Source organism: Alexandromys fortis, unplaced genomic scaffold, assembly GCF_014885135.2.
Source record: "Alexandromys fortis isolate MF-2015 unplaced genomic scaffold, M_Fortis_MF-2015_v1.1 scaffold_94, whole genome shotgun sequence".
NCBI lineage: Eukaryota > Metazoa > Chordata > Mammalia > Rodentia > Cricetidae > Alexandromys > Alexandromys fortis.
Window position 1 is genome coordinate 801,289 of NW_026067979.1, and position 14,647 is coordinate 815,935.

A 14,647-nucleotide genomic window follows, 5' to 3' on the forward strand; every position below is an offset into this window, starting at 1 on the left:
TTAGGCCAAGCTACCCCAATACAATTGGCCGTCAGATCAAGTTCCCACAACACTATTATATAATGTTCATTTGTTTATGTTGTTGAATAGTTAGGTTGTTTACAATATGTGGCTATTATGAGCATTTGTATATGAGTCTTTTAAAAATCCTTGTGTATGATTTGTGTGCATGTAGAGGACAACTTTGGGTGTTGGTTGTTGCCTTCCTCTTTGAGATAGGGCACTTTGCTGTTTACCCCTGTGCTAGCTGACCCTGTTCTAGGGACTCTTGTTTCTGCCTCCCATCATGCTATAGGAACACAGGAGTTCAGGTGTGTGCTACTACTTTCAGCTTTCTGTGAGTTCTGGGGATCAAACACAGGTCCTCCTGTTGGCAAACACTACCGGCTGAGCCGTCTCCCCAACGTATGTGAGTCTTTGCTTGTTTGCTTGGAGACATGATCTCATTATGTAGCCCTGGCTGTCCTAGATCTTGCTACATAGACCAGGCTGGCCTTGAACTCAGAAATGTACCTGTCTCTGCCTGTGCCTTCCAAGTGCTAGGATTAAAATTGTGCCCTGCCGTGCCTGCTCTGTATAAATCTTTTTATAGACATACATGTTTACTGCTCTTGGGTAAATATCCTGGTTGGGTTTTTGCCAACTTGAGGAAGCTAGCGTTATCTGGGGGAGGAACCTTAAATGAGAAATTGTCCCTATCCAGATTGGCTGTAGTCCAGTCTGTGGGCATTGGTTGGTGGTTGATGTGGGAGGACCCACCCAGCCCAGTGTGGGAAGTGTCAGTGAAATAAACCCCCTTCTTTCCAACTTGCTTTTGATAATGGTGGGTTTTTGGTTTTTGGTTTGTCTGTCTGTCTGTTTGTTTTTCCCAGACAGGATTTCTTTGTGTAACAGCTCTAGCTGTCCTGGAATTAGCTCTATAGACCAGGCTGGCCTCGAACTCACAGAGATCCGCCTGCCTTTGCCTCCCAAGTGCTGGGATTAAAGGAGCACGGGAGCCAGTAATAGTGATTTTTATCACAGTAATAGTAATCCTAAAACAGTAAATAGCTAGAAATGTAATTGGTACTTAGTGTGGCAAATATGTTTGACTTTTAAAAGAAACTGTTAGTCTTTTGGTTTGGAGCCGGTCTTGAAATTCACTTTGTAGATCAGGCTGGCCTTGAACTCACAGAGATCCACCTGCCTCCTCAAGGTAAGCCATGCGCCACCACCGCCTGGCTAGACATTTTACAACATAGGTGTAGTTATTATTTCCTGTTCATAGTAGCAAATATGAAAGTTCCTTTTGTTCTCATCCTCCCCCAACACTGCTTTTAAAGACTGAATGGGGTTGGGATTTGTCAGACAAAATGTTAGGTGAAGGCAACAGCAGAGGGTACTGTGAGTCAAAATGGAAAGTACAACCCAGAGAAAGTGCTCCAAGTGATGTACACTGGGACACTGAGGGCCTAGGGACAACTTGTAAATGGCTTTGAATGACATGTGAATGATATGTTGACCTAGAAAGTCCTCTAGTGTTGGTCAAGGAATAAGTACATTGCAAATAGACTTTTTTTTTTTTTTTCGAGACAGGGTTTCTCTGTGGCTTTGGAGCCTGTCCTGGAACTACCTCTGTAGACCAGGCTGGTCTCGAACTCACAGAGATCTGCCTGCCTCTGCCTCCTGAGTGCTGGGATTAAAGGCGTGCGCCACCATCACCCAGCACAAATAGACTTTTTATCACTTAACAAAAGCACCTGGGCCAGCCCTTAAAGCTCCAAATCTGTGTTTAATGCCCTCATTACTGCACCAAAACCACACAAACAGGTCAAATCTACTTCAGGGAAAGTGTTTGGTTGCTTTTTTTGTGGTGGGGGGCAGTCCCTAAGCTGTTTGGGAGATGGAATTGGCCACCTGATCATTTCAGTAATCTTGACTTTTGTCTTCCCATTGTCTTCAACTTTTTCCTCCCTACTTCATCACTATTTCCAGACCTAATACCTAGTTGTCTTACACACACACACACACACACACACACACACACACCCCACTCCCTCTGGCTAGTCTCATATCACTGTTTATACACGTGGACTGTCCTTGCAGAAGTCCCATGGCCACCACCTCCCAGAGCCAGGGGTTGTGCTCTGTGCATCCCCCTCCTTCTGGACCACATTCAGCGTACAGATATTCTCTCTTTGATTTTGTGACTGTCCTTATTTCATCCTCTCACTTCTTCCACTCCTATCCCTCCTTTGTAATTTGGTCCTGGGCTTTTTAGCCTCTAGCTGGTGGTTCAGCATTTAGTTCCTTCCCTATGATTTCTCCTTAGACTCTCATACGACTTCACTGTCTCATAGTTAGTTTAGGTCACACAGTTGCCTACCTAAGGTCTAGGACTGTAGTCCCTGCAGGTGTCTAAACTGACCAAAACGCCACCACTGTCTCTACTAGCACAAGCTAAAACTAAGACTCACTTGGACTCCTTCCTACATTGAAAACATTGAAAAGTCTTGTTCATTCTTCCTCCTTCCTTTGGATCCACTGTTGTTCCATTCCCCTTCCCCTTTTAATGTCTTAACAGTTGACTTAGGCATCTGCCGTGTGATGTCAGCCTCCATTCCTGGCTCAACACTGGTAAAAGCTATCTGCTTGCCATCTCCAAGGCTAGATGAGAGTCAGTGAGTTTTGGATCCTCATCTGTAACTTTCCCTGAGAGTGTGGGGGCTCCAGCACAGGTGTTTTTGTTCCTGTTTTCATAGTGATTCCCAGAGTCTTTGTAGGAATCTAGGCTTTGACTATCACTTGGAGATTTGTCATGTGGTTCCTCCAGCATTTTCATTTTAGGATAATCCTAATTGCATGATTCCACAGTCATCTTTCAAGTATATTTAAAATCCTTGCTGTCTCAGATATAGATTAGGAGGCTGAGAAGCAGACACTCAGAGACAGTCTCTGATCCCACCCATAGAGCGTGTGAGTATGGGATCTGACTTTGATCCCCAGCACCCACATGCAGTGTAGCACATTCTAGCCTTGGAGGAGAGGCCAACAGGTCAGCCAGTCTATCTGAACCAGCTCCAGTGAAATACCCTATCACACAAAAGTAAAAAAAATAAAAATCAAGATGAAGGCCCAGTAAGATAGCTAAGTAGGCAAAAGTTCTTCCATATAAGCCTGATGACCTGAGTTCTATCCCTGGAGTCCCAAATGGGAGGAGAAAACTGACTTCTGAAAGTTGTCCTCTGACCTCCACATGTACAGCCATGTGGCATGTGTGTGCCTCATTATCATGCTCTTATCATATATGCATATGCAAGTAATCAAAATTAAAAGATGAGGCAGAGAATGCTTGAGGAAGACACATAACCTCTGGGCTTCACATGAACACATATTTACTTGTGCTCTCAGACACACACATAAGTATGTACACACAACATACATGTGTGCACACACACAAATGGAAGTTACATTTGAAAGCCACTAGACTTCTAAGAGATGAATCTAAGTGTGACTAATCATATTACAGATGCATGTGTGCTATCATTTTTCCTCTTTTAATTGTTTGGATTTTATACCAGTGCTTAAACTTAACTAGGCCTTAGCTTGAGATTGTTTGGGGTGGAAGTGGTTTTGCTGTAAGAAGTGAGACCAGCTCTGCCCAAGTGTTGATGGAAGCATGGCGATATTCCATTATAGCTCGCAGTCTGTGGCTGGTCTTTCTCCATATTTCATTCCCTCTCGAGTCGTTTAGGATTGAAGGTGATTTGCAAAGCGCCTGCTGTTTACTCTGTCTTTCCCTCTTCTTTCCCCAGTCCTCCCTCCTTGTTTTCCTCCTCTAGCTCACCCTCTTCTTAAACTTGGAGGGTTTGTACTACTCAATTCAACTGGAGACACAGATAGGGATTTTTACCATGTGGAGTTGACATTAAACCTAAACAAAACAGTCAAAGCATCACATGATGCTTTTATAGTGAATAAATAAATGAAAGCCATGCTGCAGGCTGGCTTCCTGACCCACTGGTTCCTCAGTGAGAGCGTCATGGGCAGAGGTAGGAGTGGAGGGACCTGTGCTCAGCATCACCTGCCGCTGCCTCTTTGCTAAGACAGCAAACAAACAGAAATGCTGTTTGGGCTGATTTCTAATTTGTTCTTTGCCACTGTGCTTTTTAAGCTACAGCTTCTGTGTATTTATTCCAGCCAGTAGACTTCTTTCTCTCAGAGCATAAGGTCCCCACACAGTCCTCTCCTCATCCCATAATGTTCTGTGTAATGTGCTGAAGAATCAATGTTGGTATATTGTTATTGATGGAAGTCCATAGTATATTAGCGTTCAGTCTTTGTGTTGTACATTTTTTGGGTCCTGGCACATACATAATGACATGCCTCCCTTTACTGTGTCCTGTAGATGTACTACTTGATGGAATACTTTCCTCACCCTAAAACCTCTGGTGCTTCACCGCCTCCCTTCCCCTAAGCCTTAGCAACCACTGTTTATCTCCTCTAGAGTGTGACATGGTTAGAATGATACAACGATAGCCTATCAAATTGTCTGCTTTATCTAGTAAAATCATTAAAGGCTTACATTTCGTACAGTTGTTTTGAACTTGATAGCCTTTTTCATTGCTTGGCTCAGGCCTTATTTAGCTGTACCCAGCCTGAGCTCATTTTTTTTTTCTTTAATCTGTGACTCATTTTCCTTTGTCTCTATGTGCTACAAATCCCTTGTCCACTTGTTTGTTCAAGGTTGTCTTGTCTGTGTTTGGACAATTGTGAACAAAATTGTTGTCAATATTTCATGTCTTGATTATTTTATGTGGACAGAAATGTTCAGTTTATTTGAATGTAATTGCTGGATCATATGGTAAGAAGATGTTTGCTTTTGTAAGAAACTGCTGAACTGTGGGCATGGCATGGTGAACATGCCATATTGCATTCCCAGCGTCAATGGATAAGAGTTCCTGTTGGTCATAGCTGGTGAGCTGGCATGCACTTGTAGATTCAGCCACTTCCTAGTCGAGGAAGAAGGATAACTTGGGGCCAGCTATAGCATCATAGTGAAACTCTGTCTCGGGGGAAAAAAAGAGAAAAAAACACTTCCAATTATTCTACATCTTGTTAGCACTTGTTGCTGTCAGCTTTGGCCTTTCTAGTAAAGGGATATAGTAGTGTCTCATTTTTACTTGAAGTTCCTTTGGAAATCATACAGTGTACTTTTTTTTATGTTTGTTTAGTTTTTCAAGGCAGGGTTTCTCTGTGTAGCCCTGGCCATCCTGAACTCTGTAGACCAGACTGGCCTCAAACTCAGAGATCCACTACTCCCCCCACTCCCTGCCAGGTAGCTGGAATTAAAGTTTCCACTGCCTGGAAAACAGCTTCTTTTTATGTGCCCGTAGCCAACTGCTTGATCTTTGATAAGGAGGCCACATACTTACCCATTTTACTTTTTAATATTTTTTTGTTTTTGATTGTTTGTGGGGGTATGTATACATAAGTGCTCGTGCCTGTGGAGGCCAGAGGCATCAAGTGCACTTGGAGTCAGAGCTACAGGTGGCTGAGTGTGCTCGGAATTAAACTCGAGTCCTCTGAAGAACAGTAGTGTGTGCTCTAACCACCGAACCATCTCTCCAGCTCCTTAAGCTTTTAAAATGTTTCCACACAATTTGGCCAGCGTTCTTCTAAAGTTAATTTCAAGTAGTTGTCTATAGGAGCTGCTATGTTCAGTTATGTGACCAAATACTCTGAAATTTTCAGTAGTTTTTCTGGTGGTCACCTCTTGTCCCAGCTCAGGACTGCAGAACTGCTTACAGACTTCTTGAGGGTCCTTCATTCCCAGCAAAGGGAAGAGCCACCTGTGTGCATGCCTGTCTAATGAGCCCAGCTGTGTTATGCCTGCATCTCTAAGAGGCCGACTTACATTTAGAGATACCTGTGACTCAGACAAAGTCAGACTTAAGACCAACAGTTCTGGAATGTTTAAATGGACCAGATGCTGTTTACTCTTGGGTCGGAAATCCTCCAGGATGTTTCATAGCCGATCAGGTTGGGTCATCCGTGTGGTGGTCAGTTGGGAGGACAGAGATTGAAGTGACCATAAGGTATTTACCTAAACATAAACCTTGCATACATGAGTGGAAGGAATTTTTATCTTACTGACTTTGTTCATTAACTGTTAAGTTCCTACTGCTCATAAAACAGTTGAACATATGACGATGAAGTCTAGAGGGATTTTTGTTTTCAATGAGCTCAGTCTCCTTGTTGGAGAATTAAGATGTGTTTGTAACAGTTCACAGTCTGTGAATGAGCCACAGAGAGTCACAAAGCAGAGTCATGGAGTATTCCTGTTCTTACTGGATTAGTGTCAGCTTAGTTTATTTGTCTCCGTTCCTTTAAGAGGGCTTCTTTTAGACAATATACTGTTTTTCAGTTCACTTTTAGACTCATATTTGAAGGATGTAGACTATTGATGCCCAGAATTATTGCTGATAGAGTTGTATTAACATCTACCACATTTGTTTTCTATTTTTTTAACCTTTGCTCTCTGTTCCTCTCTTTTGCATTCCATGGACTGTCTGCCCTTTGTGATTTTAAAGGAACATTTTACAGGATTGTGTTTTCTCACCTTTCTTAGCACACCAGTTGTACTGATTTTGCTTTTCTCTAAAGTGTCTGCCCTAAAATTTGCAGTGTGCATTTACAATTCAAGCCCAGTTTCCTGGAACACTATTCCATCCACATTGTAGGCAGGACAAAAGACCTGTCCTATCAAGATAATCCCAGTTCTTCCTCCTGTCCCTTATATTATTTCTGGCTTACATCAGGCATACACATGCTACACAGGAGATACATACATATATATGCACACATAATTAGTATGGCAGTTGTTCTTTTAAACTGGTATTTGTTAATAGTTAGAATAAAAGTTTTTACTTGACCCTAATTCTTTCTTCAGTGGGTTTCTTTCATAGAGATCTGAGTTTCTGACTTATTTTCTTTCGTCCTAAAGAATTATCCCCCACTTCCCAGGCTAGTTATGGCACTTAGGCATTGTATTAAGCAAGGCTTCTGAGAAAGTCTCTTTCACTTTTGAAGGATAACCTTATGGAGTATAAAGTATAGGTTGGGTTGGTTTTGTTGTTGTTTTCCTTGAGGCACTGAATATTTTGCTTCCATCTGGTTGAATGTTTTCTGTTGATGCAAAAAACACAGTTCTCACCCTAAAGAGAATAAGAGATAGTTAATTCTGGAGCCATTTGAGTGACCATGGCCCAGGAGCCAGAACAAGTTTCATGACATTTTACGGGACATTGGTGGGTACATGAGAGAGGCAGGTACAGCAAGATGAGGGAGACTTTTCTGTAGGCCTCAGGGGCTGTCTGATGACATTCTGAGCTTTTGGGCTGGTGGGAGCCAATGGATCTGCTAAGTCAGTAGATCCCAAGGGTTTTTTATGACTCAGGATGCTAGTACAGATGCACACAGGTGTGGACAAGGTGGACTATCCAGGGGGCTAATGTTAGCCCAAGATAAGGTGACTAGCCTCTGGACCTGCATAACATTTCAGTCTCTGCAGACAGTGCTTTCCTGGAGTCTTCACATTTCTGAATCTGCTGCCCTTCATCTCCTTACCCCATTAGTAAGATGGCTGCTCCCCTACTAGCTTCTTTCGGAATTATTTTTCTTTGATTTTTTTTTATAATTTGAAAATGCATGTCTAAATTCAATTTTTGTTTGTTTCTATGCTTGTTTGGTTTTGCATTTATGCTGCTTGGTGTTTGCCAAACAGACTGTATCAGAGTGTTCTTCCTGCCAAGAATTTGTGTCAGAATTAGTTAATAGTTTTCTCTTTCAGAGCTTGGGATGGCTCTTTTAGTTTCTCGCCACCATCTACCAGCTACTGCTTCTCTGTGGTTTGCCAGGTCCCCACTTTTCTGGATACGTGAGTTCTAGTGTCCAAGATTCTGAGGAAGTGGGGACAGTGGATGGCTTATACTTCCTTTTGCCTCTGGGTGCTTCCTGCTTCCATTGTCTTTGCTGAGGCTGTCTTTGTCCTTGCGGAGTCTCTTCACCTGTCTTACTTTTAGTGCTTGTGCTCCCAAGTTGTCAGCTTGGGCTTTGGGTAGGTTGAGTTTTCCCTTCAGGTAAGTCACTCTGGGATGGTGGTAGAGTAAGATGCAGCCTTAGGCTGCCACAGTCCATGACCTTGCAGACCTCCCCTTCTAGGATCCTTCCATCTTTTTCTGGCCCCAACCCTTATGTTAGGTGCCATGTGTTCTAGCCCAGCAGCTGCTATCAGGCTTCTTCAAGTATAGAGGACTTTCTGAATCTCCCCTCCGTATACTTCTCCCCACATCGTTCTGTCCCTCCACGCGTTCCTGATGCTTAATTAGCTGCTCTGTCTCTTTGGAGCAATCCATTCTGTCGTATCTTGACTCTTCTCCCTTCATCGTGTCACAGAGGCAGCCTCTAATCTGCAACCTTACACAGAAGTCTTTTTTAAAAAATAGTTTCATTGCTTCAAAATTAGAAGTTAAGAATTTTAAGTAATGGGGCTGGAGAAATGACTGACTGAGCTGTTAAGAGCACTGACTGCTCTTCCAGAGTCCGGAGTTCAGTTCCCAGCAACCACATGGTGACTCACAACCATCTGTAGTGGGGTGCCGTCTTCTGGCGTAAAGTCCATAGAATACTCATATACATAAAATAATTTTTTTAAAAACCTTTTAAATAATATTATATGTATTTTAAATGCTTGTATTATTTCCTCTGGTAATAAAACTTTGAGATTTTGTCGAATTTGTTAAGTAATTGTGTGAATGCTTTTACAGGGTATTGTATATGTGACGTTAGTGCTACTGTGTTTAACTCGTCTTACAACTCTTGCATTAAAAAGTACTATACAGATTATTTTTTAAAAATCACTTCATTGAAAAAAGTAGAATAAAGGAAATGAAGTTTCTTTACAATTTTGAGGTTGGTAACGGGATAAACATTGGAAACAAGTGAATGTAGGGAAGAGGAGAAGAACAGTACATTTGTACATAGTCATGCATTTAATGCCTTCAAGAGCTCATGACATGTAAATGTTACTAGTACCCATTTTACAGAAAAATCACCAAAAATGATTTTCCTTGAGCCAGATGACTGTTGATAAGGGTCATTTAACTCTAAGTCTTTGGTGTTGTTGACTCTACTATTTTCTTTTAAAGAAGAGCTAAGATGGAAGGAATAGTGCTGTTGGTGTTATAAAGTAAAATACAGGCACTGCGTTTATGATTTAGGCAGTGTTGAGGGATAATCTAGAGTTCTCCTGCTGGCCATGTCTGGAGCACTTGTCAGGGCGCTGTTGATGGTGGGCCCGCTCTTCACAAGTCAGGTTCACATGGATGGAGGCGGCCACACGGAGGATTCTCATGTCTTTCATTGCAAACTCTGGATTTAAAAAAATAAATGAATCTCCCATTTGTTTGTGCCATTTGAGAAGATGTGTTTCCAGTGAATGGAACTCATTGAGCAATCTGTATATTGATATGAAGACAGTTCTTGTTATTTGGGCTTAAGTGAATTGCTACTTAGAATTGAATTTTTAAGTCTCAGCTACTTTGGGAGATCTATGAAGTCTCTAAACATTGAAATAAAATTTTTTGGAAAATACTGCAAGTGAGCTTAGTCAGTATTCGTGTGTGTGTGTGTGTGTGTGTGTGTGTGTGTGTGTGAGTGGAGTGAGTGTGTGTGATGAGTGGAAAATGCTGATCTTAACATCTAGTATAAATTTATGAAAATATGAAAAAGGTTTGTGGATATGTTATGAAATCACACAAAATTGCTGTTTTCAAATTTTTAAATACATGTGTTGGTAAAAATTTTTAAATTTCTCAAATATTAGTTATGTCTGAAATCATGAACATTTCATGTCTTGCCATCTTTAGAGTCGTCAGTCACCTCCATTCACCACCATCTTTAATATCCGTAGGTTATTGAATCCCTGGGAATTATTATTTATAAAGCATTGGACTATGGCTTGAAGGAAAATGAAGAGAGGGAGCTGAGCCCTCCTCTAGAGCAGCTCATCGACCAAATGGCCAACACTGTGGAGGCTGATGGTAACCACGATGAGGGATATGAGGCTGCAGATGAAGGCCCCGAGGATGAAGATGGAGAAAAGAGAAACATCTCAGCTATCCGGTCCTATCAAGATGTCATGAAGGTAAAGCCATAGTTCACTTTAGTACTGTCCCTCTGTGAATCATTGTCTCATAGTTTAAAAGAGTGGCATAGTGACTCAGCATTTGACAACAGTTCAGACTGTTTGCAGCCTGGCTGTGGCCTTTTGCTGGGTCATGGCGCTTGGCCACTTGTAGGTGTGTTGGGTGTTGGTTATCTTTCTGCCATCCGGCTGACTGGGCATGATTCTGTCAGCTGGCCTCTGTGAAATGGACAGCATCTGTGAGCAGGTTCTGTACCTGAAGACTGAGCCGTGCCAGTCACAGCTGATTGGTGTTTGGTTTTTTATTTTGGCCTTCCCATAGGAATTTGTTTTTACTGATTTTATTGAGGTCTTCATTTTTCTCTGCTCCCCTCCCTGTCTTTCCTCTCCCCTTTTACCCTCTTCCATGGTCCCCGTGCTCCCAATTTACTCAGGAGATCTTATCTTTTTCTACTTCCCACGTAGATTAGATCCATGTATGTCTCAGGGTCCTCTTTGTTGTCTTGGTTCTCTGGAATTGTGATTTTTAGGCGTTTTTTTTTCTTTATGTCTAAAAGTCACTTATGAGTGAGTATGTATGATAATTGTCTTTATGGGTTACTTCACTCAATATGATGTTTTCTAGCTCCATCCATTTGCCTGCAAATTTCAAGATGTCATTTTTTTCCTGCTGTATAGTACATTTTCCTTATCCATTCTTCAGTCAAGGGGCATTCAGGTTGTATCCAGGTTCTGCTTATGACAAACAATGCTGCTATGAACATAGTTGAGCATATGTCCTTGTGGTATGATTGAGCTTCCTTTTGGTATAAACCCAAAAGTGGTATTACTGGGTCTTGAGGAAGGTTGTTTCCTAATTTTCTGAGAAATCGCCACACTGACATCCAGAGGGGCTGTACCAGCTTGCACTTCTACCAGCAATGCTGGAGTGTTCCCTTTACCCCACAGCCTCTTCAGCATAAGTTGTCATCAGTGTTTTTAATCTTGGCCATTCTTACAGGTGTAAGATGGAATCTCAGAGTTGTTTTGATTTGCATTTCTCTGATGACTAAGGATGTTGAACATTTCCTTAAGTGTCTTTCAGCCATTTTAGATTCCTCTGTTACCCCGAGTTCTCTGTTTAGGTCTGTACTCCATTTTTTTTTATTGGATTATGTGTTCTTTTGGTGTCCAGTTTCTTGAGTTCTTTGTATATTTTGGAGATCAGACCTCTGTCTGATGTGAGGTTAGTGAAGATCTTTTTCCATTCTGTAGGCTGTCGTTTTGTCTTGTTGACCGTGTCCTTTGCTTTACAGAAGCTTTTCAGTTTCAGGAGATCCCATTTATTAATTGTTTCTCTTAGTGTCTGTGCTGCTGTGGTTCTATTTAGGAAGTGGTTCCCTGTGCGAATGCGTTCAAGTATTGTGATGCCTCCAGAAGTTCTTTTATTGTACAGGATTGTTTTGGCTATCCTGGGTTTTTTGCTGTTCCATTTGAAGTTGAGTACTGTTTTTTTTTGAGGTCTGTGAAGAATTTTGCTGGGATTATGATGGGCATTGCGTTGAATCTGTAGATTGCTTTTGGTAAGATTGCCATTTTTATTATGTTAATTCTACCTACCCAAGAGCATGGGAGATCTTTCCACTTTCTGGTGTCATCTTCAATTTTCTTTCTTCAAAAATTTAAAGATCTTGTCATATAAGTCTTCCACTTCTTTAGTTAGAATTAATCTGAGATATTTTATGCTCTTTGTGGCTATTGTCCTAAAAACAAACATTAATTAATAACTAATTAATTAAACATTGGGGTTGGCAGACCAATAATTCTGTGAAGACCACTGATAAATAGTAGTGTCAGATGTGAAGAATAGAATTAGGTATTGCATAAGAAGCAAAATTTATATTCTGACAGTGGCTACAGGCTTGGCCGTGTGTGTGTTAGAGGGGCTGCACAAAGAATAGAGGAAGAAGGGACACACAGAGTCATGGTCTATCCAGCCATCTGGTACCGTGGCCGAGGAGCAGCAGACTGCTCCCACACTACAGGGTAGAAGATGATGGAAGCCTTAGAATTCTTGCTCAGCAGCATTAAGTAGATTAACTTTTTCTTTTTAAGATTCTTGGGCACGTATTAGTTGGAATGAATTCATTTCATCTATTATGTTTTAGATTTGAGCCACTATGCCTATGAAAAATATGTCATTAAAAGTATATTTAAGACATATTTTATAGTTTGGGGGAAATCGATACTTTTACCAATTCTATTTTTGGCACTTTTGTTTGAGAATATCATAAACTATTTGCTTTTTGGTTTCTGTATTATTCAACATTCCTATCAGTTTCCTGTCTCTGTAAATATTATGACTGTTCTTTTCAACTGAATGAAAGGGGGAAATTGCCGAGACTTTTGACAGGTTTTGAAAATTTGAAATACAAATATCATAAAATCTGTTGTATATGACAATAGAGACAGACACAGGACTCTATGGTTTCAGTGGGAGCATTGAAAACCTCAATAATGACTGATTGGCTTTGTTGAAAGAGAAGACATAGAGTTAACTGAGGAAATATGACCACCCTTTGTCTTTTTTAAAATTTTAATTATTGATGTGTATGTGTACATATGTGTGTGTGCTAATGCGTATGTGTGTGATGGTCAGCGGAGTACTTGTAGAGTCAATTCTCTGTACCCTTACATGAGTTCCAGGACCACACTTAGGTCATCAGGCATGTGCAGAGTGCACCTTTACTGCTGTGCCATCTCCCCAAACTGTGTTTGCCTTTTTATTGTTAAATGTAAAAACATTAAGCTAAGTTGGAATAATTCAAATGATAGGGCTTGTAGGATCTTGAAAATTTGTCTAATTTTAGTGATCAAGATCTCTGAATATATAACAAATATAAACTTCATATTTTATCGTTGCCTGTTGATTATGGTGGAAAGAAAGAGAATATACATGGGGTTAAGCATGAACACACATATGTAATTATTTTTCTGACTCATTCTGGTGCTCTTTGCTGCTGACACTAAAGCCACATGAAATTGTGCATATAAATTTAGACATACGCTCCCCTTGAATAAAGAATATACTCTCTGTCCCAGAGAGATTGCTCTGTGTAAAGAACCCTTGCTCCTCCTCCAGGTTTATAATCGTCTTTATAAATGTGGTTTTCGTTATTTTGCTTGTGATGAACATCTTATGCAATTTGATTCTGCATTACTATCTTAGAAGATACATTCTAGAATTGGGGATTTAGCTCAGGCGTAGAGCACTTGTCTAGCAAGCACAGGCATTGGGTGTGATCTTAAGGAAAAAATTTTGAATTTGAGTAGGGAGCTGTTACAGTTTGGGTATGGGATAACCCCACAAAGGCTCCTGTTAAAGGCTTTGTTCACAACTCACAGTGCTATTAAGAGGTGATTGAATCATAAAGGTGCTGTGATAGCTTCATCAGTGGATTAATCCTCTGGTGAGATCATAGTTGGATTGGCCTTGGAGGAAGTCAGCCTTTGTGGGGGTGCTTTTGAAGGATGTTCTCTGCTCCTTCCTGTGTCTATGCCACCTGTGCACCACGATAGAGCCGGATCACTCTACCTCATCTTTTCCTCGTGGTGTTCAGCCTCTCACCACACAAAGGCCCAGAACCAAGAAAGCCAAGTGAGCATGGACTATAATCTATGAACCTATGAAGCCATGAGTCAGAATTAGTCCTTGCTCTTTTGTTTTTCTCAGTACTTTGTCAACACACACAAAAAAAAAGTAACACAAGAACCTTCTGTGTGGTACAAAAAAAAAAAACCAAAAAACTAAGAAACATGAAAACAATACAGCTATCATTGAACGTCTTTTATTCAGTGTTGTTGTTTGTTTTGTTTTCATGTAGCTTTGGCTGGCCTGGAACTCGCTATATACACCAGGTTGGCCTCAAACTAATAGAGTTCCTCCTACCTCTGCCTCTGTAGTGCTATGACCTTTGTTGTGGACCATCACACCTTCTTTTGACTCTTTTAGTAAAATAGTATTTCATGGAGCCCAGGCAGGCCTTACTCCTGGTTTCTCTGCCTCTGACTACATCGTGGAGGATAACCATGGACTCCTGGTCTCTCTGTCTCTGACTGCGTAGCAGTGGGATTGATCATAGGCTTGGATTCACCTTACCCAGCTCTCTCTATTCTTTCTAGAAATTGTTAAAATATAGCAGATTTCTTTCCAACAACTATATTAATGTCTAACTTATTAAGAGACATTAACAGCTTTTTATTGCAAATGAAGTGCTTTAAAATGTGACTATTGAACATGGATACATAAATCTTATTTTTTAGAAACATAACATTATTATTTCTGCTAAGAGACTATCTTTGCAGTGTAATAAAGAACCTGGTGTACATTTGTTTCTAGATGACTTTGAGTCATGTTAAGTTGCCTCTCTTACAGCTTGCATCATCTTGAGACATGAGGGCCAGACATAGACAGCACTGGAG

General features: G+C 41.0%; 1 protein-coding gene across 2 annotated transcripts in view; it reads left to right on the forward strand.

Moving 5' to 3' along the window:
* Nucleotides 1-14,647, forward strand: part of Spire1 (spire type actin nucleation factor 1) — a 120,791-nt gene that overhangs the window by 51,277 nt on the left and 54,867 nt on the right. For both annotated transcript variants that reach the window (XM_050157892.1, XM_050157893.1), the window contains exon 3: nucleotides 9,953-10,186. In XM_050157892.1, the coding sequence (XP_050013849.1) occupies nucleotides 9,953-10,186 (234 nt within the window). The remainder of the gene's footprint in view (nucleotides 1-9,952; nucleotides 10,187-14,647) is intronic.